We start from the raw sequence: 23,997 nt of genomic DNA on the forward strand, positions 1-23,997 counted from the left end.
ACATTAACAAACCAGAATAACTTGACGACAGAAATGATTTTTGTAATTCAATTTTATCGTGGGCGGGTGATTTTTGGTTTTTTTTTTAATTTTTCGCAAGATCCTATGAAATTAATTTCAGATTTTTACAAGCAAAAAACAAGGCTCTAAAAAATAAATTAAACTCAATATTTGGCTTATTACTGTGGCAGCTTCATGTCAGTTTGTATATTAGCCGTAAAAATTTTAATTTCAAAGCTGACAAAGCAAGCTTTTTAACTAAGTTGAGTGTCAATATTAATAAATACACTAATTAGAACATTATTACCAGTGGTTTGTTTTCGGCTCGGGGAGGTGGTGTACAGGCGGAAATAACGGTTTGAAAAACTATTACCCCCCAAACTATTGGAGATATCAAAATAAAGTTAGTACAATTTTGATTAGCAGTTCATGCATATTTATAAGTTGTATATTTATTATCTTAAACATCTACTTATTTATTAAACACATGTACATGGGTAAAAAAAATGCTTGGAGCATTTACAATGATTTCCAAAATAATGTAAATATCTGGAATCGATAATCCTAACTGCAGAATAAGGAAGCGATGTTGTTTTCAAATTTGAATGAAAATCAATAAAAAATCAATATAATATTTAATGTGTAACATATTTCACGTGAATGCGGAACAAGAATGAAATAAGCATTTGTACAATTCACTTGTTGGCGCTTACGTTAAAAAGAATATTTAGCTACTAATTTTCTATACTACTATGTATATCTTACAATTATGCAATGGCTATAGCTTAATATTACTATAATGTGATATCTACAAGAATTTGTACTTTTTGTTCTGCTGGACGAAATTCTTTGACTACAGAATTGCGACATTTAGGCTGTCTTGGTACTGCATATTTTCAAGATATTAAATTCAATTTACGCAACAATTTGAATGAATCTTCTAACCAGTTTTCACCCAATATTGCACGGCAACAGTTGACTTTTATAAATGTCCAGTTTGGCTTGCTTTTTTTTTTACATTAATTCGCGGTACGATTGATGAATGCTGAAGTGTGTTGCCCGGCCGTTTTGATTGATTGGCAGTTGCTGCTAATGCTCATTAAGATAAATGATCGTCTCATTGTTTATTATTGTTATTAAATTTGATTTAGATGCCACTAATTGCCATTGATCCTACAGTTTCCGGAGAACGTTAACTAATTGCCCGAACGGAAACTCAATGAGCCGTTTGGTGTGAAAGAGAAGTCGAGCGAATTATTACAGAGCACGTGGCGCTTCCACAGAGAGCCAGAGGAATGGCTACGGGGTTAATGTCTGCCCTATAGCTACAATGTACTAATCTGATACACAAAGTTAAATTGAGCTAATGAGATGCTGTCTAGTTGCTTTGGTGTCATTTGTATGGCTTGTTAGTATGCAAACAACTTTAATTGCTCGCTGATGAGTGTTGACTCAGATGCCGAAGCCACCGAATAAAATCAACAACGCCCCGCTCATATTTCATTGGATTTAAATAGTTAAATTCTTTCACATAAATTCCGCTGATTATTGGCCGATGAGCTGCATGCGCCTCCAACTATAATGGCCAGCAATGCGATTGACGCAATTCAATCGCATCGAGCTATTCAGCATGGTTACACGTTTCTTGGTTGCGCTGGCGCTGTTAGGTCTGCGCGCAGGATTTGTTTGGACACAGCAGTCGGAGGAGTCGGAAAATGCGCCCTTGCCTACGCCGTTCCCTAAGCCTGGCCGCTACGTTCCAGAGCTACATGGCGCAACACGAGGTCGTTATGTGCCAGACCTTAGCGGGAAATATCGCCACGTGCATAGACCCTATGATGGGGGCTATGGCGATCGTGGTGAGCCATATGTGAACATTCGAGGGGATTATCCAACGGACTCCCAACAGCTTATGCTCGGCCCGAGGGATCATCTGCGCTTTATGATTGACTTCAACTTGAATGGCACAGGCTGGCAGATTATACAATTCGAGTGGGTGCGCGATGGCGAGGAATCGGAGCAACGTAAATTTAATTACGTTAATGAAAACAAGCTCTGGGGTACGGACTCCGATTCCGACTTACATTCCGATCCCAGTTCAATGAGTCCCAGTGCTTATGACTATAAGCAGCCGCAAGCTAATGTTGAAACGGTACGTGTGGCCGGCGAGTACGATCAGAACAGAAACGATTACCAGGTGAGCTACAGAAATGAGCCCGCACCACAGCAATCGGTTTCAAATGCTGGGCAGGATGTAAGTACGAGTAGTTGGGAGGCAGACGAGTGCAGCTGCTCTAATGGCTTATCTTTGCAGCCGACCCAAATACAGGAGGCAATCGACGAGGTACTGGAGTACATACAGCAACATATCTTGCCAACACTCAAGTGAATGCAAATAAATATACTGCTTCTGTGAATTAAGTGAAATAAATCGTAAAGACATTGTTCAACAACAATTTGAAGGCTTTATTTGTTAAATTCAAACAAAAAGGCTTTTGGACCGATGGCTAACAGGAAAATCACAATTATAGACTTGTTGCCTTAGCTTTTTATTGAAACTGAATTGGGTAATGCTTATGGCTATTACTTATTTTTAGCCGCATTGGCCTCCAGGTAGGCCAACAATTTGGCCACATATGGTGGTGGTGTGGGCAAATGTGCACCACTGGGCACAAAACCATTATCATCTGCCACATAGTCGACACGATAGAGCACGCCATCGTCTCCTGTGTATTCGTAGAAGCCCTTGGAGCGCAGTCCATCGTCCTCTGTTAGTTTCTCAACGCGCCCGTTCTCCTCGGCCAGAATGCCGTTCTCAGTTTCGTAGCTATCGATGGAAGAGTATGATCACTATACCCAGATATTGCCCAGCCCCTACTCACAGATAATGATAGCCATCCTCTTTCACTGTATCCTCCAAACGTATGATGGCCCAACCGTTGCCACCCTCGCCAGTGCCCTTGCCTTTGGGTAGATTAGCAGTCAGGTCTATGGGACGGCTGGTTGTGGGTCGTGGTTGAGGTTTCAATGTGGTTAGGCCGGCACCTGCACCAGCACGACCACTATTGATACTGGCGCCACCGCCGCCACCACTAGCACGACCATTAGCGCCACCACTAGCACTGCCACCAGCGCCGCCGCCTGCGCCACTGCTACCGCCGCTGTTTTTATCACCCTTATAGCGGCCACTTTCGCCTGAATAGGCGCCGCCAGGACGATCGTCGTGTTTGTATTTATTATCCACATGCACATACCGACCGTCGTTGCCTCCACTGTAACGCCCATCTCCACCGCCCCTATAGCGTCCGTCATTTACGGGCCGGTAGCGTCCATCATTCACATCGACCTTTGCTGCCACCTTGACAGGACGATAGCGGCCATCGGTTTGGGCCAGTGACACACTCAGACACACCAACAGCAACAGGCTGGAAATCTGCAATGGAAATTGAGATATGAACTTAATGCGTCGCTTCGATTTTTCAGCTCAACCTACCGTTACATGCACCCACATAGTTGAAGAGCAATGAGAATATCAAGCAGCCTCATCAGCTTTATATCTGCGCGTCGAGCCGATGACGCCCACTAGTAGGCACCAACTAACACACAATTTGTATATCGGGTCTGTGTGTGTGTGTGTGTGTGTGTGTATGCCGAGGCTAATGGATTCTGCTCTAACTGCATTTGCATGCATCGAAACTTGATCAATTAAAATGCTCAGTTTATGATGCGTTTAATTCATATTTTGTGCGACTGCTGTCCATCGTGCTGAGCAGCTGTCCATTTGACGGTGAAGATGCGCTACAGCTTTATAAAGATTAATGGTATTTTGCATGCGGTCAGATACTTGCAAATGCTGGCATTTCTTTGAGGCAACGCAAAATTTGGACAACAGCGTATCAAATACCATAAAAAGCCTGATTTGAGGGGTTCTGCAGTGCATCTAAAACTGTATGTAGCTGCTTTTGTAATATATTATGAACTAGCGTCTAAAAGTATGCTATACTTTTTTCAAAATATTTCTAAAGCTTCATGAAGTTTGAAAGATGTTTTATAATTAAACAAGGACTGTTTAAGGCCAAGTGGAAAACAATCGATTCTACAAAAACGAAAAGTCGCATTTGAAAGCTGCTCCCGGAATAATTTAATAAAATTATAACAATAATTCGGAACCAGAATTCTGAAGTAATTGCAACACTAATAAAACTTTCTGATTCTAGTTGTTTTGCGCGCTTAATTCATTCAAATGTTGTACGATTCAACTATATGTATATAATATGTACATACATACGCCTAACTTTGGGTAGCTTCAGTTCGTATGACTGGTTATGGCTATTTGTCCATAGCTCCTATTTGCCTAAACTATTCTTTATGCCTGTAGCTGTTCAAAATTGGTCCTCCGTGTTTGGCCAAAATCGTCTAAAGCAAAGAAGTTTGGTTAATATCGCCCCATTAGTTTGTTTCCTAATAAGCTCAGCTCAATTGGTGCTTCCACAAATTGTGCTCAAATTTTATTAAACAGTTAGAATAGAGGGACGCGATTCCAGTGGTGTCTAATATTCTTCTTTCTGTGCATTTCAAGCTTACACCAAAAACACTTCTACTCTTTTCAGTGAAGTACAAGTATATACATAGAAATGTTTTCAGTTTTCAAAAGTGTTTTAAATCAAATGTGGTACAAATATTTTCTATTCAATCGCGCTACTTTACACAAAACGGCAATACAACGTCGCCATCACTTTTCCATTGCCAGGCGTATGTAAATATATTCAATTAATGCAAATAATATTAATTCAATGCGAAATCGCAAACTTTCTAGTGGCGTCAGTTTTAATGACCTATAACATTAAACTTAATAAATGATTCCTCTTTGAGTTCTATGTATGTATGTACATTTATTACTTAGTATGGTCAGATTATATACAATATGTATGTAGGTCCACTTGTTAACTCTGCTTCACATCAAAGCATTTAATTGCGGCTAGTCTTGGTGTTGTTGTTGTTGTTAATGTCTCCATGTCTCTTTTAAGCTGGCATTTAACCTCTGCGATTATTATTAAAAGCGGCAGGCTGATCTTGTGGCGGAGGCGCTGTGGCTAAGTAGTCCAAAGCCTTTTGGATGGCTGGGGGAATGGGCGGAGGTGTGGGCAAATGATCACCCTGTGGTTGGAAGCCATTCTCGTCGGCCAGATAGGTAATCCGTATGGGTACACCCTCGGGTGAGGTGTACGAGAAGAAGCCCTGCGCGACCTTTAGCCAACATGAAAATAGTGCCACAAATGAGAGTTGCAATCGATTACAATTGGTTAAATAAAAAAAAATATATACACTAAACAAAAACATAGAAGAAAAAATCGAGTTCAAAGCAAGACCAATTGACTGCCCCTGGACGAAATCGTGAGCGCATCATCAACAGCCCCAGCACCAGCAGCAGCTGAAGCAAGTCCATTGCAAATGCCAGCTGGCGGCTGCTTAGCATTATAGTAAACACGTTTAATGTTAGGTGGGCGGCCAGTGTATCTGCCACTTAATGCTGTAGTTGCAAATTGCCAAATGCTGCCCAAGCGCTTCACGATTGGATTGCTCATCGTTTGTGCACTCACCTGTCCTTCGTTATCAGTGCCAGCGTTCTTGAGGTAGCCCTCTTCCTCTACGTTGATGCCGTTGCCCGTTTCATAGCTGTATTTATAGGAGCCGTCGAAATTGACTTCCTGCTCCTGTCGTATTATCGGTATTGGCTCTGTGGCAGGTCCTTGCGGTCGCGCATGTCCCAAGCTCAGCACTGAAGCAACGATGAAGAGCACCTTTCGAGTAAGTTCAAGGAGTTCTATTAAATTTCCCTTAAATCTGTTAAATCTTATCAGCTTCTGAGCTTACTAAATACTGCATTTTGATCTGTAGCTTTCGTCTCTTCTTCTTCTGTTCCTTTGGGCGTCAGCTCGTCCGTTGTCAGCGTCGTTTCGGCAACTGTGGCCACCAACGCGAAATGTTTGCATATTTATAGCAAAACAGGTAAGAGTACATAAGATTGAGACAGTGTAGCAACAGCAGAAATGCTTGAACTTTACAGTTACACAGACACTAACAACAACATCAACAGTCAAGCACTACGTCGGCCAAGCTGAAAGATTTACGACAAAAAGTTGGCCACTTGCCGGTACCTAGCATTTCGAAGGCGTACACACAGATCAGAAGCCCGAGCATTGATTGAATCTTCTAGTTGTATTCGTATTCACTGACTTCAGACATTTGTGAAGTTGCGGCAGTGGAAGTAATGACTCTTTTACATGATACATTGACATTGTTTTGTCGGTGTGTAATTATATATGCACCTAACAGTGAAAACTTAAGAATGAGTAAACGGAAGAAAGCCCCTCCTCCGGACTTATAAACTTTAAATGCGATCCCAGACATATTCAAGAGTCTTTATTGATTTCGGTAATTCAGTGAGTTTTTATACTAATGCAATTGAAAACGAATATATAGTATACCTATGCATGTATGTACTTGTAATTTATCTCATTATTATGGCATGTTCATTCAAAGCACTCTGTACTGTAAGTTATGTGCTATTGCATGCTTACCAACGTTTAAACGGGCAGTTTCATCTCATAAACTCGTCTTGTGGCATTCATAACTCTCAATGCTAAAGGTAATATAACATATTCTTTTTCAAAACAATTTGTCAGCTTAAGCTTAATCATTAGACATTTAAATCTTCATGTACATAATATACCACTATATGTGTATGCTAAAGTATGTGAATAAAAGTATGCCAATGTATATAATGAGCTTAACAATTTAATTGAAGCTCTTAAAATTGCAATAAATTAGATGACCCATGCAACAAATATTTGTTACACAATATATGTACATATGTTGCTTCTATTCTTCAATTCAGTAACTATAGATAAAAGACTTGAAAAAAGGGCTAAAGTTCACTTTGGTGATAAACAAGAATATTAAGCCCAATTCAACTCACGATTTTGTGAAAATTGCAAATTGGAAAACGTTCTCTAAACTCTCTTGAAAAAGTAGAAATGTAGTTTAGAATTATAGATTTGGCATATTAAGTTAAATTTAGAAAATAATTCTTAACGTTTTACTGAATGGAGGCAAATATTAAAATATTCTGAATGCACACGCGATAAACAAATGGTTTGGTCTACGCGGATGAGGGTTTTTATTTTATTTTATTAACGACGGATGAATTAATTAAACAGGCTTTTCGTATTTTTACATTAGATTTGATTTATGGTAAAGCTTATTATTACTTATTATTTTATTTTAGGGCCTCTATTTGCTTTATAAAATACAAAAACAATAGAAATTTTATTATTTCAAATTCAATTTTATTATAACCATACAAAACAATTAGAAATCATACACTTCTTATTTCTTAGGAGGTCATAAAGAATTTTCTATGATTATCTTTTAAGAAAATTGTTCATTTGGTTATGATATTGTAAAAAGAGGAAGAGTTATTATCTGGCGAAATACATAATTGACTACTAGCAGCTTAAGAAGAAAATATATGCACACTACTATATGTATGTGGACTAATCCAAAGCGATGGGAAAATAAGGAATTCTCGACATTCTGAGTTGAAAATTGAAGAAAAATTTGAGAATATATTCTAAACACTCAAATGGTTTTTTACACTCTGTAACCGAAGGGTAATTACCTATACCCTTACCCCAACGATATGACGGTCCTTCCATCGGTCTGTTCTTTTGTACCATAGTCAGTCACTTGAGTAACTTTTGGTTTTTTTTTTGCGGGCAAGTCGAAAATCTTAGAATGAGATAAATGCTTTTTATTTATGTTTACATAAAAAGTGACAAATAAAACAATTGAAAGTTATGTAATGTTTACAAATTTTCTCAAAAAAACGGCCTTAGTCTCATTAAAAAAGTTAAAATTGTTGGAGATATAAGATATTGAGGAGAAAACCATTTGGAACTACCTGGTTGGAATCATTTCTGAAGCGACTCTTCAATTATGTAAGAAAAATGTAAAGCTTAATTTTTGCCGCACATGCGCAGCTTCCTAGTTGCTGTTTGATAACTTCAATTTATATGTTGTCTTCCAGTTGTGTGTTATAAATAGCACCTCTGCTCTTTCTCCGGTTCAATCCTCTTGTATTCTAGGAACTAGCAGAAGATTGATGAAGAGTGGTAATGAATGCCCATTTGAATGGATTATTTCTTATGCAACGTCTGTTCACAGAGGAGTCAATTACCTTTGACAAGATAACCAGATAAGCTCACTCAAACCTCAACTAACTACGATACTACGTGAGATAACTTTAATGAAAGCAACGGAAAGAACAAACATGAAACCCAAAGTGTGTGTGTTTTTCGTTTTTTGTTTTTGTTTTTTTTTTTCAATTTAAACTATTACATTTATTTATATTTTCACATTTTAACAAAACAATTAAGTTACAATGACACGGTGCGGATTCGGCGGCAGTCCTAACCAGACTTCTTGTTGAACAGTAGCGAAAGGAATTGTTGCTTGAAGGGTTTGGTCGTGGTTGACTCCGTATATGTGGGCGTGTACGTGTAGGTGTAGGTAGTCGTGGTAGGTGTGGGTGGTGTCAGCGGTGTTGTCGGAGATGTTGGAGAAGTTGGAGCAGTTGTTGTAGCTGTTTGAGTAGCTGTCGTTGTAACTGGATCTTGAGCTATGGTACCGGCTATCGCCAAAATAACGATAAGGAAGACACTGAAGAGTTTCATTTTGTTGTATTGCTTCTGGTTGTTAGTTGCTGTTAAAATTAACGTTAAACTCGAAGTGTGCCTCTCAATGGATCAGAGCGGCTGTTTTATACCACCCCAAAGAATGAAATGGCTATCCGGTGAATGCAACACCTGTATTGCATTCGTATATTTATACAATTGTGTGTGAGCGGTTCTTTTTAGTTCAAATATTTAACCAATATCGAACCAAACTTGTTATTGTAAAGAAACGCGCACGCAACACGATGCGGAATGAAATACTTTCAAACAAACACTGTGATGTCGTTATGCATGAGTATATTGACATATTCTTAACCCAATTTGTATGCAACCAAACGCGTAGTCAGTTGTTGAATGTAGAGGCGTGTGTATGTCAACCTTATTATAGAAATAGTATTCATTACGTTTCAGCCTACAGTATTTCTACCTTTTATTTGAACGCACATCATAAGTATACTATACGTAATATAACGAGTTTATTTAAGTTATATTACATAGGTTATTTTAATACACATATCGTTCATAGGATGCGGGCCACTCCATGGCATGAACCCAGTCAGGGAAACTTGCAATAAACCTTTCACTCTCAGCGTCCCGCTTGTGTAGGAAGCTTAGGTAGTGGCCAGAGACACCAATCTCAAAGACGGGTTCATTGAAGTTGCCATCGTCTTTCTGAGAACCAATTAGATCTGAACTCAAGAATTTTTTATAATAGTCTACTCACAGTTAGTTCAAAGAAGAACTCGAGGGGCGTGTCATCATTTCCATAAGCATAGAAAATGTGATACGGTGGCCTAAACGTGGCAGGCTGGTCAAGCATTCCATGCAGGAAGGACCAATTCAACAGTTTTACTCCTCTCATGGGTTGGACAAACAAACTCATGCGTGCCGGTCCATCGAGGTTAAACACATAACGTACAGTGAACCCATCCGAGAGCACAACTTTGCTTAGAAGAGTCAGTACAGAAGTGCCTGGAATCTCAACAGGTTTTTCACGGGGCAGCCAATGACCTTCGTAGCGGGCCTTGCACCATCGATGATTAAAACAGGGTACGCCGCACATCATAACCGAATCACATTTATCCGCAATACCAATTAGGCCAGTAAGGTTCATTGAGTCGATCAGAGGCTGTTCTACTCGCCTATCCTGAAAATCGAAGTAGTAGCCGGAGTCGTCTAAGCTTATGGAACCATCGTACTCATAGAATGTTCGGCGAACTTGCTGCAACGTCAAATAATGTTAATTCCGATTCAGCGATGATGTAAGATCTCTTACTCACCAAGAAGTTGACGCGCATGACACTCGTCTTAGTGCGGTAAGGAAAACCAACTTCCGATACGGAAATCATGCAGAATATAAATGTAATGAGTGCTAAGCCACCCATTACAGAATTAGGTCGACGAAATATGTTGATAAGCGGTGCCTTCGGAGAAGTGAAAGAACGGTATACTCGTATCTTTGGGAAAACACAGCATCTTAAAATCACTTACAATAAAACCCATTGATAGAATTGTGCCCAAAGCACACAATCCGGCAGTTAAAAGGTCGGGGTTCACGTCAATACCCTTACGACCCATCATCGGAATTGTAATAGTGAGGAATGCAAGAAACAGATAGCTAAAGTAGAGGAAAGGCATTATCTGGCATATACTTAGGACCAGGGCCCAAATGTAGCCTAAATATAAAAGAAGGGTTAACAAAAGTATAGGAATATTGCAGTATTATAAATTTACCTCGATCGTGCAGCTTGCTTAGCAAGTTAATGATCAATGAGCAAATGTAGAAGAATATAGAGATCATACAGAGGTAGATACTACGGAGACCAACGGCTGTAAGAATAATGCAGAGCAAAGCGAGGAGAACACAGTGGGCATGAGGAGCCATTTGAAGGTGATAGGCATGTGAGATTTTATCCTGTAACAGCGAATTCATTTATATATTTGTCCCCTAAATATCTCAGAGATGTTGGACTACTTACATTCGGTCTAAATGTGAGGTATAATGTTATAGGAAGCATCAATCCAATCAACGCTGGACAAATATATAGTCCGATAATAAGCCATTTGTTGCTAAAATACGTCAATGTGCGATCGCCAGCATCGTAAAATACAGCCATCAGTAGTGGTAGACCCAAAGCCAGAACGAAACTAGCCAGTTCCAGCAGAAATACCATTCCAAATATGCCGGTAATTTTTCCAAAGGTCATATCGGATAGTTTTCCCATGCGCCACAGTGATGCACCTACCAAGATGAGTCCAGCGAAGGAGAAACAAAGATTCAGAGCCACACCAGTTGCCTCCTTGTAGTAGACAAAAAATAAGCCCAAATAGTCGAAAAAAACGGAATGACCCTCGGAGTGAGCCTATAGAAAAACAAAGAGTTTGTCAAAATGACTAAAGAAATACATATTGCTGGCTCATACATCGGTGTCGTACATCTCCTCGGCATTGGTGAATCCCCGTACCAGAGACAGAAGATTATCGCCCGTGTTTTGCAGAGAGCCGCGCGGTATTATGTTGAAGCGATCGTACTTTGTGTGATAAACATATCCATTGTAGGAACCCGCCATATCCAGACCTGGATAAGACATTTTTCAACTATAGCCTATAGTAGCGCAATATAAAGTGAAGTCAAACCTGGCACTGGTCCGAAATCGCGAAAGATTCTAAAGTCTGTATCTGAAGGGATAATGCCTGCTTGAAAAATCTCTTCAGCCATTGTCGTAGCAAAAGGATGCTTGGCACTCTTCTTGTAATGCTGCAAGTATACGAGTATAGTTAAATAGGGTTCAGCGTTCTCGAAAGATTTATTATATATATAAAAAAAAGGTTGATAAGATATTGGTTGTAAGATAAAGAATTTTATTTTATATCCAAACCATATCGAACATTTTATTAACTGATAACAGACCTGTTGCGTTATCTAAAGGCTATATATATATACTGTATACGTGTACAATACTCACGCTCATTAGCCAGGGATGATTCGGGCCGCCTTGAAATAGAATTTCACGTCCACCACAACCAGCTGAATCTAGATTAAACAACGCCCTTGTCGTGGACAAGGTTTTATGTGTAAATGCTTAAGTATTTGTAGTTTCAAGCCTTACTTGCAGTTGGCCGACCATTTATGCTGTGATATAAAGGCGTGCGAGCCTTGTAGCGGTTGCTCCTCGGCGCCATTGAACAAAAAGACAACAGGATGTAGAAAGGTCTCCTCTGACTTGGCCAATTGACGCAACACTTCCAGCATTGTGACCACCATATGACCGGCATCACTTGTACCTTAGATGGACAATCTTATAATACCCTTTTATGAAGCTCATCTGAAGCCATTTACCCACACTTCCCGGCTTGCTATCGTAATGACTGTTGATTAGTAGGTAGGATGTACTATTGGAACTCTTCGTGCTCAGCTTGACGATCACGTTCTGCATACCCTGGTACATGTTCACCATTTCCCAATGCAAATACGCGCCAGATGCCTGTTGTACGTCAACCTCTAGTTCATAGAGATCGTCACGCATTTCGGCGCGAACCTTTTCAATTTCGTTGAGCAAGAATTTTACCATTATTTTCTCATTCATTTCGTCGCCCACAATCTTCGGCCCCATTCGATCAAACTCTAGCAATATGCGCTCTGCTCGTTCCGCAACAAATTCACCCGGATTGCTGGACTCCTCGTTGATTTTTATTGCAGTTGGTAGATAATCGAATAGTGGCACAACCACAGCAAAAAACAATCCAAACCAGAATAATAACTGTGCTGGGGAGTAATACCAATCCAGTTGCTTATGAGTCTTTTCCTTTTGACTGATGTCAATGACTGCACTGGCCCCCTACAATTGATGAGTACTTGTATTAGCCATATAATATCGATTGATTACCAATAAATTTAGAAAGACCTACATCTATGTCCTTTCGATTGTCCATGTTGGTGGCTTAGTTTTAGTCCGACAGTAATAGTATCAGCAGCAGTGAACGGAGAGCGACTAAGTAAACTTGTCCCCAGCGCGTTCAATTTTAAAGCGATTTTATCAGCAGTGATTTCATATCTTTATGTATACGTATGAATACTATAGAATTTATAGTATAATTAGGTACTTTTATATTATGTACTGCCGTATCTCACCCCACAGCACGCGAATAGAGATTCTTTTGACTGCACTGCTAATGATTACAAACTTTGGAACTCGGATCAAGAGTGTTTCAACATCATTTATTCACCGAATGATACCAATTCGATCCTAGCTGATAAGTGCTTGCTTTTATCGTTAGAAACAGGGTGAATTTATGGATTTATAGTTTAGCATCTGTTAAGTAAGTACTGGCCATACAGCTGCAGGTTTTTTTGATGTCGTCGGCGGTCGCTCTACTTGTACAATGAGCCAAAAGTTTTTCAAATGGTGGCTATAAACAAATCTTTATTTCCCCACTCAACGGGGCTCGTCAGCTAGATTCCTGGCCAATAATTTTAACAGCTAATTGGTAGCTTTGATGTTTATATGAATAAATATTTGAGAAATATTTACTAGTATTTCTGATGGATATAAAAAAGAGTAAAGTTTCTTGTGTAATAAATATTTTTTATTTGCTATATAATAACAAAAACATAGGCATACAGAGTTGACTTATTTAATATGTCAAAATATGTGCTACAATGAGTTCATGAATTTCGTCAAATTAAAGCCGCGGCAGGGCTTACTAAAATACATATTTATATTTTTCCACAAACTGTAGTGTTTTTAAACCTTTTGAACAAAATATTTTAGATTTAAAAAATGTGATAATCTCTTTTAGGAAATGTGATGATATTTAGATGACGTGTAATAGAAATGGTTTTAACTTAAAATATGTATCGCTTGTAGAGTGTAGGCCATTCCATTACGTGTACAAAGTCCGGAAAATCGGTTATGAATTTTTGCGAGGTCGCATCCCTCTCGTAGTCGTAGCTAACGTAATGCGCAGAGACGCCCAATTCAAACAACGGCACATTGAAGTTTCCATCTGTTGTCTAAAATTAAAATATAAACATATTTTTCATATTATAAAATATCACCTTCCTTGATATTATAATCCAAGAAATACCAACCTCAAAGTCTATGTGGAAATTTAAGGTGGAATTGTCGATGCCGTAGGAAAAGAAAATGTGATATGGAGCTGAGAATTCGTTTGGATTGTCTAACATGTTTCTTATGAAAGACCAGTCCTGAACGCTAACGCCTTTCAGAGGCGCTATAAATAAACTCATATGAGGCGGACCGTTCAAAGCGAATTGAAACCTTATGGCATTGCTATTTAAAATAGTCTTGTTCAGTAGTTCCAAGGAGGAGGGACCAGGCACCTGGACAGGCTCTGCCCGGGGCAGCCACTGTCCCTGTCGGCGAGCCTTGCACCATCTATGATTAAAGCAAGGCACTCCACACATCAGATGCTTATCGCAGTCAGCTTCAATGCTGACCAGACCAGACAAATCAACTGACGTGTCTTTCAGGGGATGTGCTAGTCGTCTGTCTTGAAAATCAAAGTAATAGCCAGAATCATTCAAAACAACCGAACCATCATATTCGTAGAAGATGCGTTGCACTTGCTAGAAAGATATATGTATTTAAGATAAATCATATAATATACTTGTATATAATCTTTCAATACGTGACATACCAAAAAATTAACTCGCATCACGCTAGTTTTTGGACGATAGGGAAAGCCGACACTCGAAACAGCTATCATACAAAATATAAACATTACAATTGCTAATCCTGCCAGTACGGATTTTGAACGCCGGAACATGCTAATGAGCGGCGTCTGGTTTAAACATCAAATAAATATATATAAGTGTAAGTATGTATGTATTTTTGCAATTATATATCCTATATCTTACCACAAAGCCTAGAGCGAAGAATGTGCACACGCCACACATCAGGGCAATGTAGAGATCCGGATTAATGGCGCTACCATTTCGACCCATCATAGGTATAAATACACACAGAAAAGTGTAAAACAGATAGCAAAAGTAGAGGAAGGGCATCAGATGGCATATTTGTATAATCAACGCCCAGTAGTATTCTAAAAGAATTTAAATGTAAATCATATAATTTGGTTTGTAAATGCACTCCAAACCACTTACCCCGATCATGCAAGCTACTTAGCAAGTTAATCAACAGGGCGAGGCAGTAGAAAATCATGGATATCATGCATAGGTAGGGTGTACGAAGGCTTATAGCACTCAATATAATTGCGATCAGCGCCATAATGACGCAATGTGCATGTAAGCTCATTTGAAGATGATAGTCGTGACTAATATTTTCCTGCAAGTCCAAATATTCATAAGTTTTTACAGTCTGCAGAAAATAACAAGTACTTTTGTCCTACATTTCTTTTGAAACTATAAAAAAGTGTGGTAGGCAGACTTAGTCCGATAATAGCTGGAATTATGTACAGTCCAATCATCAACCAGGTGCTTGTAAAATAGGTCAGCGAACGATCGCCAGCGTCGTACATTACTGCCATAAGCAGTGGCAGGCCAAGGCAGAGTATGGTGCCGAGTACTGTAAAATAATCAAATATTGTATTAGTATTAAAAACAATATTAAAAACTAAATATTAACCATTTAAGGCCAGTATGATGCCGAACCAAATAGAGACTTGAGGCAGGGATACATCGGATACGCGACCAATTCGCCAAAGTGAGACGCAAACCAGGACCAATCCCAATACTCCGATGCTGCAGTTTAAGGCAGTGCCAGTGGTTTTCGAATAGTACACGAAAAACAGTCCTAAAAAGTCAAAGAAAACCGAATGTCCTTCGCTGTGTTCCTGTGAAATTAATAGTTATCTAAATTATTTTACATAAAATAAATTAGAATAAATTATAATCTCCCCATTAAAATCAATGCAACTGACGGAAGTGACAGAAAGTTTCTTCCAAAAAAATGTGTTTTAAAAAAATATATAAACAAAGCTTCACAAAATAATTTTCGTTAAAATAATACTTTCTGCAACTTTGTTTCTGACGCCAGTTTAATATTTTGAAATTGTTTTCGCGCCTAAAACTAGAGAGACTCATTTGTGTCAACTGGCATAAAATTAATTAATTAATAAATGAAGCCCATTTCTAATTATTTCCAATTACTATTATGATTTCTCAATTTGAAGAAAATCGTAAAAATAAATTATTTTCAAAATTGTTGTGTATTCTGAGTGTATCAGCAAACTTACTTCGGTGTTGTACATTTCACTGGCATTGGCAAAGGCTCGCACCAGTGGCAGAACATTTTCGCCAGAGCTCTGCAGCGAGCGACGAGGCACTACCTTATAGCTGTCGAATATGGTGTGGTAGACATAGCCATTATTGATCTGAGCCATGTCAAGACCTGAAATTTAAACGAATAGAACGTTTAAGGCGTATCAATTCGAGTCGTGAATACGGTGTAAGTACACATTATCCTGCTAATGTCTTTCACCTAAAAAAAACATTGTTGTGTCAATAATTCCTTTGGCTTATGTATATTTCGTCGATTTTGACATTACTTTGTGTTTTCCCCACAGGTCGGTATTATACCAAGTTATTGTTGTTTATAAAGACGGACAGACTGGTTAATTATTAATGTCATTATGCTAATCATACAAGTATATAGAATGTTCGTATATCATAAGTCATCCATGCGGCGCTTGAACTTTCTAGTATGACAGTGGCTATGGAGCTCTAGCAAGTATATTTCTTCCACTTATTACCTGGCACATTTCCATAGTCGCGAAAAATCCTGAAGTCAGTGTCGGATGGCAACAGACCAGCCTGAAAAATTTCCTCAGCCATGGTGGTTGCAAAAGGATGCTTGGCATATTTATTGTAGTACTGAAATGGCAAACAAAAGCTAAAGATAAACAACTTCAAAGCATTGCGGCAGTTGTGCTGACATGAAAGATATGACGCCGATTCGAACATAGCAACATTATTGCTGTGGTCAGTTTGCGGTTCGATAATATCATCGTAAAATAATAAATTATATACGGCATGCAGTATACGTATATAACTATAATGATGATCATCACGCAGTGCTAATAACAGAAAAGCAATGTTAAAAACTGAAAATTGTACAACACGTACGCTCATTAGCCAGGGATTGTTGGGGCCGCTCTGGAAGAGCAAATCCCTGCCACCACTGCCAGCAACTTCCAAGTTAATTAGAGCTCTGGAAAAATGTTATTGGGGGTGATTAGTGCCGAACTGATTGCAGTCAGGGGGTATTACTTACTTGCAGTTCTTTGCCCACTTGTGTTGGGTAATGAAGCCATGGGAAGCCTGCAGGGGATTCTCCTCAGCGCCATTAAATAGAAACACAATTGGATGTTCGAATGCCTTGTCTGATATGGCCATTTGTCGAAGTACCTCTAACATCACCACAACCATTGTGCCGTCGTCTCCCGAGCCTGCACCACCGTAGCCATGTCTTCAATATTATTTGACAGATTCAAACTCTTTGCCAACTTACCCGGACTGCTGGGCTTGGAATCGAAATGACTGTTTAGCAGCAAATATGATTCACTGTGCGAGCCGCGCGTGCTTAGTTTTACGGCTACATTTTGTACCCCCTGGTACATATTCACCATTGTCCAATGTATATAGGCGCCCGATGGTTGCTGTACATCCACTTCTAGGTCGTAGAGATCTTGACGCATTGCCGCGCGAATGTTTTCCACTTCATTTCGCAGAAAGTCAATGGTGAGAATTTCATTGGCATTGCTACCCACAACTTTGGGTCCAATAAGATCATATTTATATAGTAATCGCTCGGCGCGCTCTGCCACAAACTCTCCAGGTCTCTCTGCCTCCTGCGCAATATTTACGGGTTCAGGCAGTCGATTATAGAGTGGCACTACGACAGCGAAAAGTAGCACCAACCAGAATAGCAAGAAGGGGGCTGAATAGTACCACGGCACTCTGCCTTTATATTTATTTTTTATGAGTGCAACATCTAATTCGACATCTGAGATAACGGAGCTCTGGGAAATTGAAAACGATATATCACAATCTAGCCTTTAATACAAATATAATGGAAAATCTCTAATTTTCAACAAATAGACAAATTAAGCTAGTGCGTAATCAGATACAGATCAGGAACATCTCTGTATATATACGTATATATAATACTAGACATTAGAGAACAACTTTTTAAACAAATAACGTTTTAAATTAACTAACTAGTTTGAACAGTTTAATGATTGCACACTTTTTTAACAACTGGAGAATGAAACTTTAGGAAGCACAGCACGGCCTAAGGTATGGCCAGACCAGATTTATCTTAATTTTCAACGCATACTACTTATAAATTGCAGTTTATGTGCAGGTCTGACCGTAGCATTAGTATTACACATATACATTATACTTTTTCTCTATCATATTCTTAGATATTTTAGTGAAGCTTTTGATTTACTTTGCGATACTTGAGCCCCATTGTTGTCCACTTTTTTTCTTCTGCCGTACACCGTACACTCCCAATGCCAATCAACGCGCGACTAAAATCCAATGCCTTCTAGTTGTTCATTTTGGGGCTCGACCCTCGCCACAAAACAATGGATATTATCTACACTGATTTGTACTTTGAAGCCCATAAAGATTAAGTAGTAAGTAAAAACGACTGGAAACATAGCGAAAACCACAGCCGCGGAAATTTACCATTTCCCAAAACACATAGGTTTCCCGGCACTTTTTAATGGTTCCTAATTAACTTTATGGGCTTATAGCATACTATATATTGGTTGTTTGTATCGAACTAAGTTATAAACGCATACATGCTAAGTGGAAATTAATATGCAATCAAGAGTTTTAGTCGAAATATAGAAATATGCTCATTTGAACTAAGTACTCCAATAAATTTACAATAATAAGCACAAACTAGTTTGTTTCTAAAAATATCTTAACATAAATTATCTACGCCTTCAAAAATTTTTATAGTTTTTTTTTTATAAAAGTATTGATAGTAGAATGTAATTTTGTTTTTAGTTTTAATATCATAACTATCTTAACTATTAATAATGCTCTTAAACAAATCTTAAGAAACATTATACAATAAATAAATTTACAATAATAAGCACAAACTAGTTTGTTGCTAAAAATATCTTAACATAAATTTTCTACGCCTCCAAAAATTTGTATAGCTTTTTTTATAAAAGTATTGATTACGAAATATGTAAGTAGAATGTAATTTTGTTTTTAGTTTTAATAGCATAACTATCTTAACTATTAATAATGCTCTTAAACAAATCTTAAGAAACATTATGTGCAAGGCTTTAATTGCGATGTTTGTTAAAAAATTGTAGCGCACTTTTCTGGAGCCATTTTCAAATAAAACTTCAAATCAAACGTGTTTCTGCAATTTATATATTTGTTAAAATGAAAAAAAAGATTTATTAACAATCCAATATTTAGTAACAATTTTGTAGGCCTGCATTTTCAAATATTTTAGCGGCTGAAAATACACAATTTTCTTTCAGACTATGTAATATAATATAAATACTGAAGTACTACCATTTTATTAAAATTAAATTCATGGAGCCCATGCTTAGTCTTTATAATATACGTGTAATAAAAAATTAGCAAATAAAAATAAATTCGATTAAAATCGAAACGAATTGTAGGTGGAATGCTTTAAATTGTTAATAAATATATCTTTTGTATATGCTGGGCCAGTCCATGATAAATGTATAGTCTGGAAAATCGTCAATAAATTTCTGTGCATCCGAGTCGCGGGTATAAGATGTACTTAGGTAGTGGGCCACGACTCCGAGCTCAAATAGTGGCACATTGAAATCGCCATTGGTTTTCTGCAGGAAAAACATTTTACAGATATGTATGTTGTGTATAATAAGTAAGTCAGTAGACTTGTTTGCTTACATTAACATCGATGTGGAAGTTTAATGGAGAACTGTCATTGCCATAGCAGAAGTAAATGTAATATGGTGGCCCGTATTTGTCGGGGTTATCCAGCGGGTTTCGAATGAAGGACCACCCGGTAATTGCTGTACCCTCCAAAGGTTGTACAAACAAACTCATATGTGGCGGACCAGTCAAGCGAAACTCAAAGCGCGTACCGTTTCCTGAACCGCTCTTATTTATATTTTCTAGCGTCACATCCCCTGGCATTTTCAGAGGACTTCGTTGCAACCAACGGATTTGTGATGGCGTCTGCGCAATCCGACTGAAAAAGGGCATGCCGCACATCATGTACTTGCTGCAATCTTCGTCAAGGGTTCGCAATCCAGTAAGATTCACTTTGCTGCCATACAGCGGTCGCTCCATGCGTCTGTTTTGGAAATCAAGCAGATATCCAAACTCTTCTTTGTTGATTTGTCCATCGTATTCGTAAAAGATTCGATGCACTTGCTTGAATTGAAAGGTGGGTAGTAAGTAGGCAGGAAACTTTAAAACAGATTCTTGCTATATACCTGCATATTTACGCGTTGGACATTAGTTTTCGGTCTATAGGGGAATCCAATTTGTGTGGCGACTCCAATATAGGCAAAAGTTATGGTAAGGATTGCCAGCATAGTCAGAATAAGTTTTGGGCGGCGGAAATCGTTGAGCAGCGGCATCTGTGCAATGCCGCTTTGTTTAAAATAAATAGTTTATTGTTAATCACACCACTTACCAAGAATCCCATAGATAAGATGGTACCCAGTGCACATATGCCAGCTATAAGCAAATCTGGATTGGCTGCGTTGCCATTGCGACCTGTCATAGGTATGAGCACCACAACGAAAGCATAGAAGAGATAGCAGAAGTAAACGAAAGGCAAAAGTTGGCTTAAGCATAGCACAAGTTTCCATGCAAAAAGGCGATCGTGCAACGATGTGAGTAAATTAAAAGCTAGGGCGCCAACGTAAAACAGCAGAGCAATGCCGCAAAGGTAAGTAGACCGCACGCCTAACCACGTTAATGAAATCGCTAACACGGCTATTATGGTGCAATGGGCATGCACGGCCAACTGCAGCTGATAGGACTGATCGATTCGACTCTGCATTAACGATATAGATTATTGACTGACGGTACAATCATTTTAATTTACTCACCTTTGACTTCAGACTAAAGTACATTGCTGTAGGCAGACTGAGGCCAATCATGGAGGGTATTGCGTACAAGCCAACAGCTAGCCAAGTATTCGTGAAATAGCTCAGCGTGCGATCTAAGCTATCCATCATATAGGCCACAGCTAAGGGCAGCACTAGGCCGAGCGCAAATCCAACCAATTGAAGCACAAATAGTTTTATGAACAAGAAAAAAACATATCCAAGCGACCCATAAGAATTGCACGATATGCGCACCAGCGAAATTAGAATTAGCATTAAGGCGATAACTGCTAGCCCCATGTTGTAGATGCTACTGTCTTCTTCAGTGTGGTATATGAAGAAGAGTCCAAGGAAATCAAAGAAAACGGCATGGCCATCAGCATGTTCCTGAATAATGCAGAATTTATGGTTTAGCATAGTTTAGGTATAAAGGAAGGTGATATGATTACTTACTTGTGTGTTATACAACTCGCTGGCGTTTGAGAATCCGCGCACAAGTGCTAATAGATTGTCGCCAGTATTTTGCAGTGATCCACGTGGTATAACGTTATAAGTGTCGTATTTGGTATGATAAACATAGCCGTTTGTACACTGTGCCATATCCAGACCTGTAGATATAAGGAATTATTTAAAAGATGCGGGGCGTATGGAATCTAGAATCTCACCTGGCACGTTTCCATAGTCGCGGAATACCCTAAAGTCCGTATCTGAGGGGATGATACCAGCCTGAAAGATTTCCTCAGCCATGGTTGTGGCAAATGGATGGAGAGCATACTTCTTGTAGTACTTTAAATGAGATAAATAGTCAATCATATGAATCAAATCGAGGAAGCGTGTGGCATTTACTTTGGCTATCTTATCGCATTTGTAAAGAGTAAACAACGACATGTCCATCATAAATTTTTAATATTTATAACCACTTGAGTTAATGATACATGTGTTTATGGTTCGATAAATCAGCGATAAGGTTTATTTGAAATAGGAAAGCTATGAACTTGATTTTGGAAAAAAATACTTATGAGTAATGGGAATACTAATACAGGTGTACACAACTTACCTTCATCAGCCACGGGTGATTGGGACCACTTTGGAAAAGTATCTCACGTCCTCCACTACCAGCTGCATCTAAATTAATGAGTGCTCTATTTAACAAAACGAATGAAGTGGTGTCACATTTATTTTCATATGTAAGGTGATATAGTTGCATCCATACTTGCATTGCTTCGCCCACTTGTGCTGTGTTATGAATCCGTGCGAGCCTTGCAATGAGTTCTCTTCGGCACCATTGAAAAGGAAAACTATCGGGTGCTCGAAAGTTTGATTTGTAGTGGCCATTTGGCGCAACACCTCTAGCATCGCGACCATCATGTGACCATCGTCACCAGCGCCTATACCAAAACAGGAGTGTGTTATTATTTCGACATCAAAGATTTATTCGACTAAATAATGGTGTAATCAACGCTGTACCTGGACTTCCCGGCTTCGAGTCAAAATGGCTGTTTACCAACAAATAGGAATTACTCGTGCTGACCTTGCAGCTTAACTTGACAACGACGTTCTGTACGCCTTGGTACATGTTGACGATTGAGCTGCGCATATAAGCACCGGACACCTGTTGGACGTCCACCTCCATTTCAAACATACCCGTTAGCATAACTTGGCGTATGCTGTCAATTTCACTTCGCAGTAGTGCGACGGTGACATTCTCATTTTCATGACTTCCCACGACCTTGGGTCCAATCACATCGTACTCATACAGCAACTTTTGGGCACGCTCGGCTATGAAGGCGCCTTTGTTGTGAGATTCGTCTTCGATGGTTAGGCCCTCTGGCAGGCGGTTAAAGAGCGGTATAACCAATGCAAAAAACAGAGTTACCCAGAACAGTAGGAATCCTGGAGCGTAGCCACAATGTACTTTTCGGCTGGCTCTTTTTTCAGAAGATTTGAGCGATTCCTCATCTTCGCTCTCTCTGGATGAGCCATAGCCATAATAGTCCCGCTGGAACATAACAGATGTTATTTAATTTCAAGTTAATAAGCATAACTTAGGATACTTCACGAGCTTTTTCTGATCATCAACCATTCTGCCTGTTAGAGCCAAAACCGTTGCCAATTGCGACTGATTGACAAATAGGGACAAACAGTTCTACTTAAAGCCTTTTTAATGTGTATGTTTGTATGTATAGTTATGTAGTTCTTTTACCCCGAGCCATATGTATTATAAAAATTTATAATTGTAATTACCATAAAATGGTGCAGCAGCAACATAAAACGGGCCCCTTAGTAATATCACCACAAAACTCTTTATTTAGGATATTGAATGAGTCAAGCTGCCTGTATATATTTTCTTATCATAGCAACGCTGGCCAACTTGGCTTTATCTAACCTGTCTCGCATTTTATGGTCTTATGTATTGTGTTGGCGTTCTCAAACATTTCGTTTGTTGGCAGATTTCAATTCATTTGGTCGAACTAATAAGACATGCTGTATTGCGCAGGCTCAAACTTGCACACTTACCATTTTCATTTTTGTCGTTGTTCATACATTAGTATATATGTATATTTCTACCTTTGTACATATTTTGTGCGTCGATGTACATACATCAATTTGCATACATATAATATGTTTATATAAGTCGAACAGATGTTAAGCAGGGTTGTCGGACCGTCTGTTTTGGTCCAGCAAGATAAGCGCAAGGCAACTCTGAAAACTACAGCTATTTAACGTTGAAGCACAAATGTATAGGTAAATAGTTTAATTTAACAAACGTGTGGTAGCTTCAATTTTTAAATATTGTACTTTATGTATTAAGGCTGTTCTGCTTGGTGCGTGTGTCAGGAAAATAAAATCCATTCGTTTTATGTTTGAAAAAGCCGCCTTTCTGTATAACGATTTCCAGCACTTATTTGAATATTTTTCAGCAGTTTACCAGAACTTAATTTGCGACGGCGGGAATATAATTCCGCCGTGTGTTTTTTTAACGGCCTTGCAAATTGTGGAAATTTGTATTTGAGGCGCGAATATAAAAATGTATTTTTGTTTAAGTTCTGTTTCGTACGTTAATGTTCCTTTATTTAATAAAATAACAAAAAAGTATGGTGCTAAAGTTTCTTCAACCATTTTATTTAACATAAAGGTGTTGTATGGTATTACAGAGTAATATTTGTTTTAAGGAAGAGCGAGACACACATACATA

The 23,997-nt window shown here is 38.8% G+C and overlaps 7 protein-coding genes across 8 annotated transcripts; 1 reads left to right on the forward strand and 6 right to left on the reverse strand.

The window, feature by feature from the left end:
* The first annotated feature begins 1,591 nt into the window (after positions 1-1,591).
* Positions 1,592-2,471, forward strand: LOC115634809. Its single transcript, XM_030532721.1, has 2 exons — positions 1,592-2,254; positions 2,315-2,471. The coding sequence occupies exons 1-2, from the start codon at positions 1,592-1,594 to the stop codon at positions 2,387-2,389; spliced, it is 738 nt and encodes a 245-aa protein (XP_030388581.1). The 3' UTR covers positions 2,390-2,471.
* A 59-nt stretch (positions 2,472-2,530) lies between these two features.
* Positions 2,531-3,517, reverse strand: LOC115630203 (larval cuticle protein LCP-30). The gene is made up of 3 exons (XM_030526775.1): positions 3,494-3,517; positions 2,883-3,433; positions 2,531-2,827 (listed from the first exon to the last, which is right to left on the reverse strand). The coding sequence occupies exons 1-3, from the start codon at positions 3,509-3,511 to the stop codon at positions 2,584-2,586; spliced, it is 813 nt and encodes a 270-aa protein (XP_030382635.1). The 5' UTR covers positions 3,512-3,517; the 3' UTR covers positions 2,531-2,583.
* Positions 3,518-5,034: 1,517 nt separating this feature from the next.
* Positions 5,035-5,886, reverse strand: LOC115634810 (endocuticle structural glycoprotein ABD-4). Its single transcript, XM_030532722.1, has 3 exons — positions 5,875-5,886; positions 5,601-5,801; positions 5,035-5,247 (listed from the first exon to the last, which is right to left on the reverse strand). The coding sequence occupies exons 1-3, from the start codon at positions 5,884-5,886 to the stop codon at positions 5,035-5,037; spliced, it is 426 nt and encodes a 141-aa protein (XP_030388582.1).
* Positions 5,887-8,471: 2,585 nt separating this feature from the next.
* Positions 8,472-8,735, reverse strand: LOC115634815 (salivary glue protein Sgs-3). Its single transcript, XM_030532732.1, has one exon. It carries the CDS (start codon positions 8,733-8,735, stop codon positions 8,472-8,474), a length of 264 nt encoding a protein of 87 aa, XP_030388592.1.
* A 448-nt stretch (positions 8,736-9,183) lies between these two features.
* LOC115632251 (endoplasmic reticulum metallopeptidase 1-like) lies at positions 9,184-12,712 on the reverse strand. Its single transcript, XM_030529322.1, has 12 exons — positions 12,645-12,712; positions 12,076-12,574; positions 11,846-12,020; positions 11,702-11,786; positions 11,373-11,493; positions 11,159-11,313; positions 10,715-11,098; positions 10,470-10,650; positions 10,227-10,411; positions 10,016-10,159; positions 9,460-9,957; positions 9,184-9,407 (listed from the first exon to the last, which is right to left on the reverse strand). The coding sequence occupies exons 1-12, from the start codon at positions 12,666-12,668 to the stop codon at positions 9,240-9,242; spliced, it is 2,619 nt and encodes an 872-aa protein (XP_030385182.1). The 5' UTR covers positions 12,669-12,712; the 3' UTR covers positions 9,184-9,239.
* Positions 12,713-13,300: 588 nt separating this feature from the next.
* On the reverse strand, positions 13,301-18,230 carry LOC115630730 (endoplasmic reticulum metallopeptidase 1-like). The gene is made up of 13 exons (XM_030527388.1): positions 18,170-18,230; positions 17,228-17,738; positions 16,991-17,165; positions 16,843-16,927; positions 16,470-16,590; positions 15,954-16,108; positions 15,344-15,551; positions 15,108-15,283; positions 14,863-15,043; positions 14,617-14,801; positions 14,397-14,540; positions 13,828-14,325; positions 13,301-13,749 (listed from the first exon to the last, which is right to left on the reverse strand). The coding sequence occupies exons 1-13, from the start codon at positions 18,188-18,190 to the stop codon at positions 13,582-13,584; spliced, it is 2,628 nt and encodes an 875-aa protein (XP_030383248.1). The 5' UTR covers positions 18,191-18,230; the 3' UTR covers positions 13,301-13,581.
* Positions 18,231-19,240: 1,010 nt separating this feature from the next.
* Positions 19,241-23,374, reverse strand: LOC115625784 (endoplasmic reticulum metallopeptidase 1-like). 2 transcript variants are annotated; one of them, XM_030520968.1, is made up of 11 exons: positions 23,319-23,374; positions 22,269-22,800; positions 22,015-22,189; positions 21,859-21,943; positions 21,467-21,587; positions 21,255-21,409; positions 20,805-21,188; positions 20,384-20,749; positions 20,181-20,327; positions 19,630-20,118; positions 19,241-19,559 (listed from the first exon to the last, which is right to left on the reverse strand). In XM_030520968.1, the coding sequence occupies exons 1-11, from the start codon at positions 23,325-23,327 to the stop codon at positions 19,392-19,394; spliced, it is 2,631 nt and encodes an 876-aa protein (XP_030376828.1). In that variant the 5' UTR covers positions 23,328-23,374; the 3' UTR covers positions 19,241-19,391. The 2 variants fall into 2 exon arrangements, with proteins under 2 accessions (XP_030376828.1, XP_030376819.1); XM_030520959.1 differs by lacking the exon at positions 23,319-23,374 and adding an exon at positions 23,046-23,212.
* Positions 23,375-23,997: the final 623 nt, after the last annotated feature.

This window comes from Scaptodrosophila lebanonensis, unplaced genomic scaffold, assembly GCF_003285725.1.
Source record: "Scaptodrosophila lebanonensis strain 11010-0011.00,11010-0021.00 unplaced genomic scaffold, SlebRS2 tig00000001-arrow-pilon, whole genome shotgun sequence".
In the NCBI taxonomy this organism is placed as follows: domain Eukaryota; kingdom Metazoa; phylum Arthropoda; class Insecta; order Diptera; family Drosophilidae; genus Scaptodrosophila; species Scaptodrosophila lebanonensis.

Coding starts and splice junctions, on each gene's coding strand:
- LOC115630730 (XM_030527388.1), bottom strand. CDS start 18,190: ATGGGGCTCAAGTATCGCAAA. Junction 15,552..15,953: donor GTGAAATGTACAACACCGAA/GTAAGTTTGCTG, acceptor TTAATTTCACAG/GAACACAGCGAAGGACATTC. Junction 14,326..14,396: donor TGATGCGAGTTAATTTTTTG/GTATGTCACGTA, acceptor ATATCTTTCTAG/CAAGTGCAACGCATCTTCTA.
- LOC115632251 (XM_030529322.1), bottom strand. CDS start 12,668: ATGGACAATCGAAAGGACATAGAT. Junction 11,787..11,845: donor AAATGGTCGGCCAACTGCAA/GTAAGGCTTGAA, acceptor GTCCACGACAAG/GGCGTTGTTTAATCTAGATT. Junction 10,651..10,714: donor ACCTCACATTTAGACCGAAT/GTAAGTAGTCCA, acceptor TCGCTGTTACAG/GATAAAATCTCACATGCCTA.
- LOC115630203 (XM_030526775.1), bottom strand. Junction 2,828..2,882: donor GAGGATGGCTATCATTATCT/GTGAGTAGGGGC, acceptor TTCCATCGATAG/CTACGAAACTGAGAACGGCA.
- LOC115634809 (XM_030532721.1), top strand. CDS start 1,592: ATGCGATTGACGCAATTCAATCGCATCGAGCTATTCAGCATGGTTACA. Junction 2,255..2,314: donor TTTCAAATGCTGGGCAGGAT/GTAAGTACGAGT, acceptor TTATCTTTGCAG/CCGACCCAAATACAGGAGGC.
- LOC115625784 (XM_030520959.1), bottom strand. CDS start 23,069: ATGTTGCTGCTGCACCATTTTATG. Junction 21,189..21,254: donor GCGAGTTGTATAACACACAA/GTAAGTAATCAT, acceptor TGCATTATTCAG/GAACATGCTGATGGCCATGC. Junction 20,328..20,383: donor TCTTATCTATGGGATTCTTG/GTAAGTGGTGTG, acceptor GGCATTGCACAG/ATGCCGCTGCTCAACGATTT.
- LOC115634815 (XM_030532732.1), bottom strand. CDS start 8,735: ATGAAACTCTTCAGTGTCTTCCTTATCGTTATTTTGGCGATAGCCGGT.
- LOC115634810 (XM_030532722.1), bottom strand. Junction 5,248..5,600: donor GCACTGATAACGAAGGACAG/GTGAGTGCACAA, acceptor TGTTGGCTAAAG/GTCGCGCAGGGCTTCTTCTC.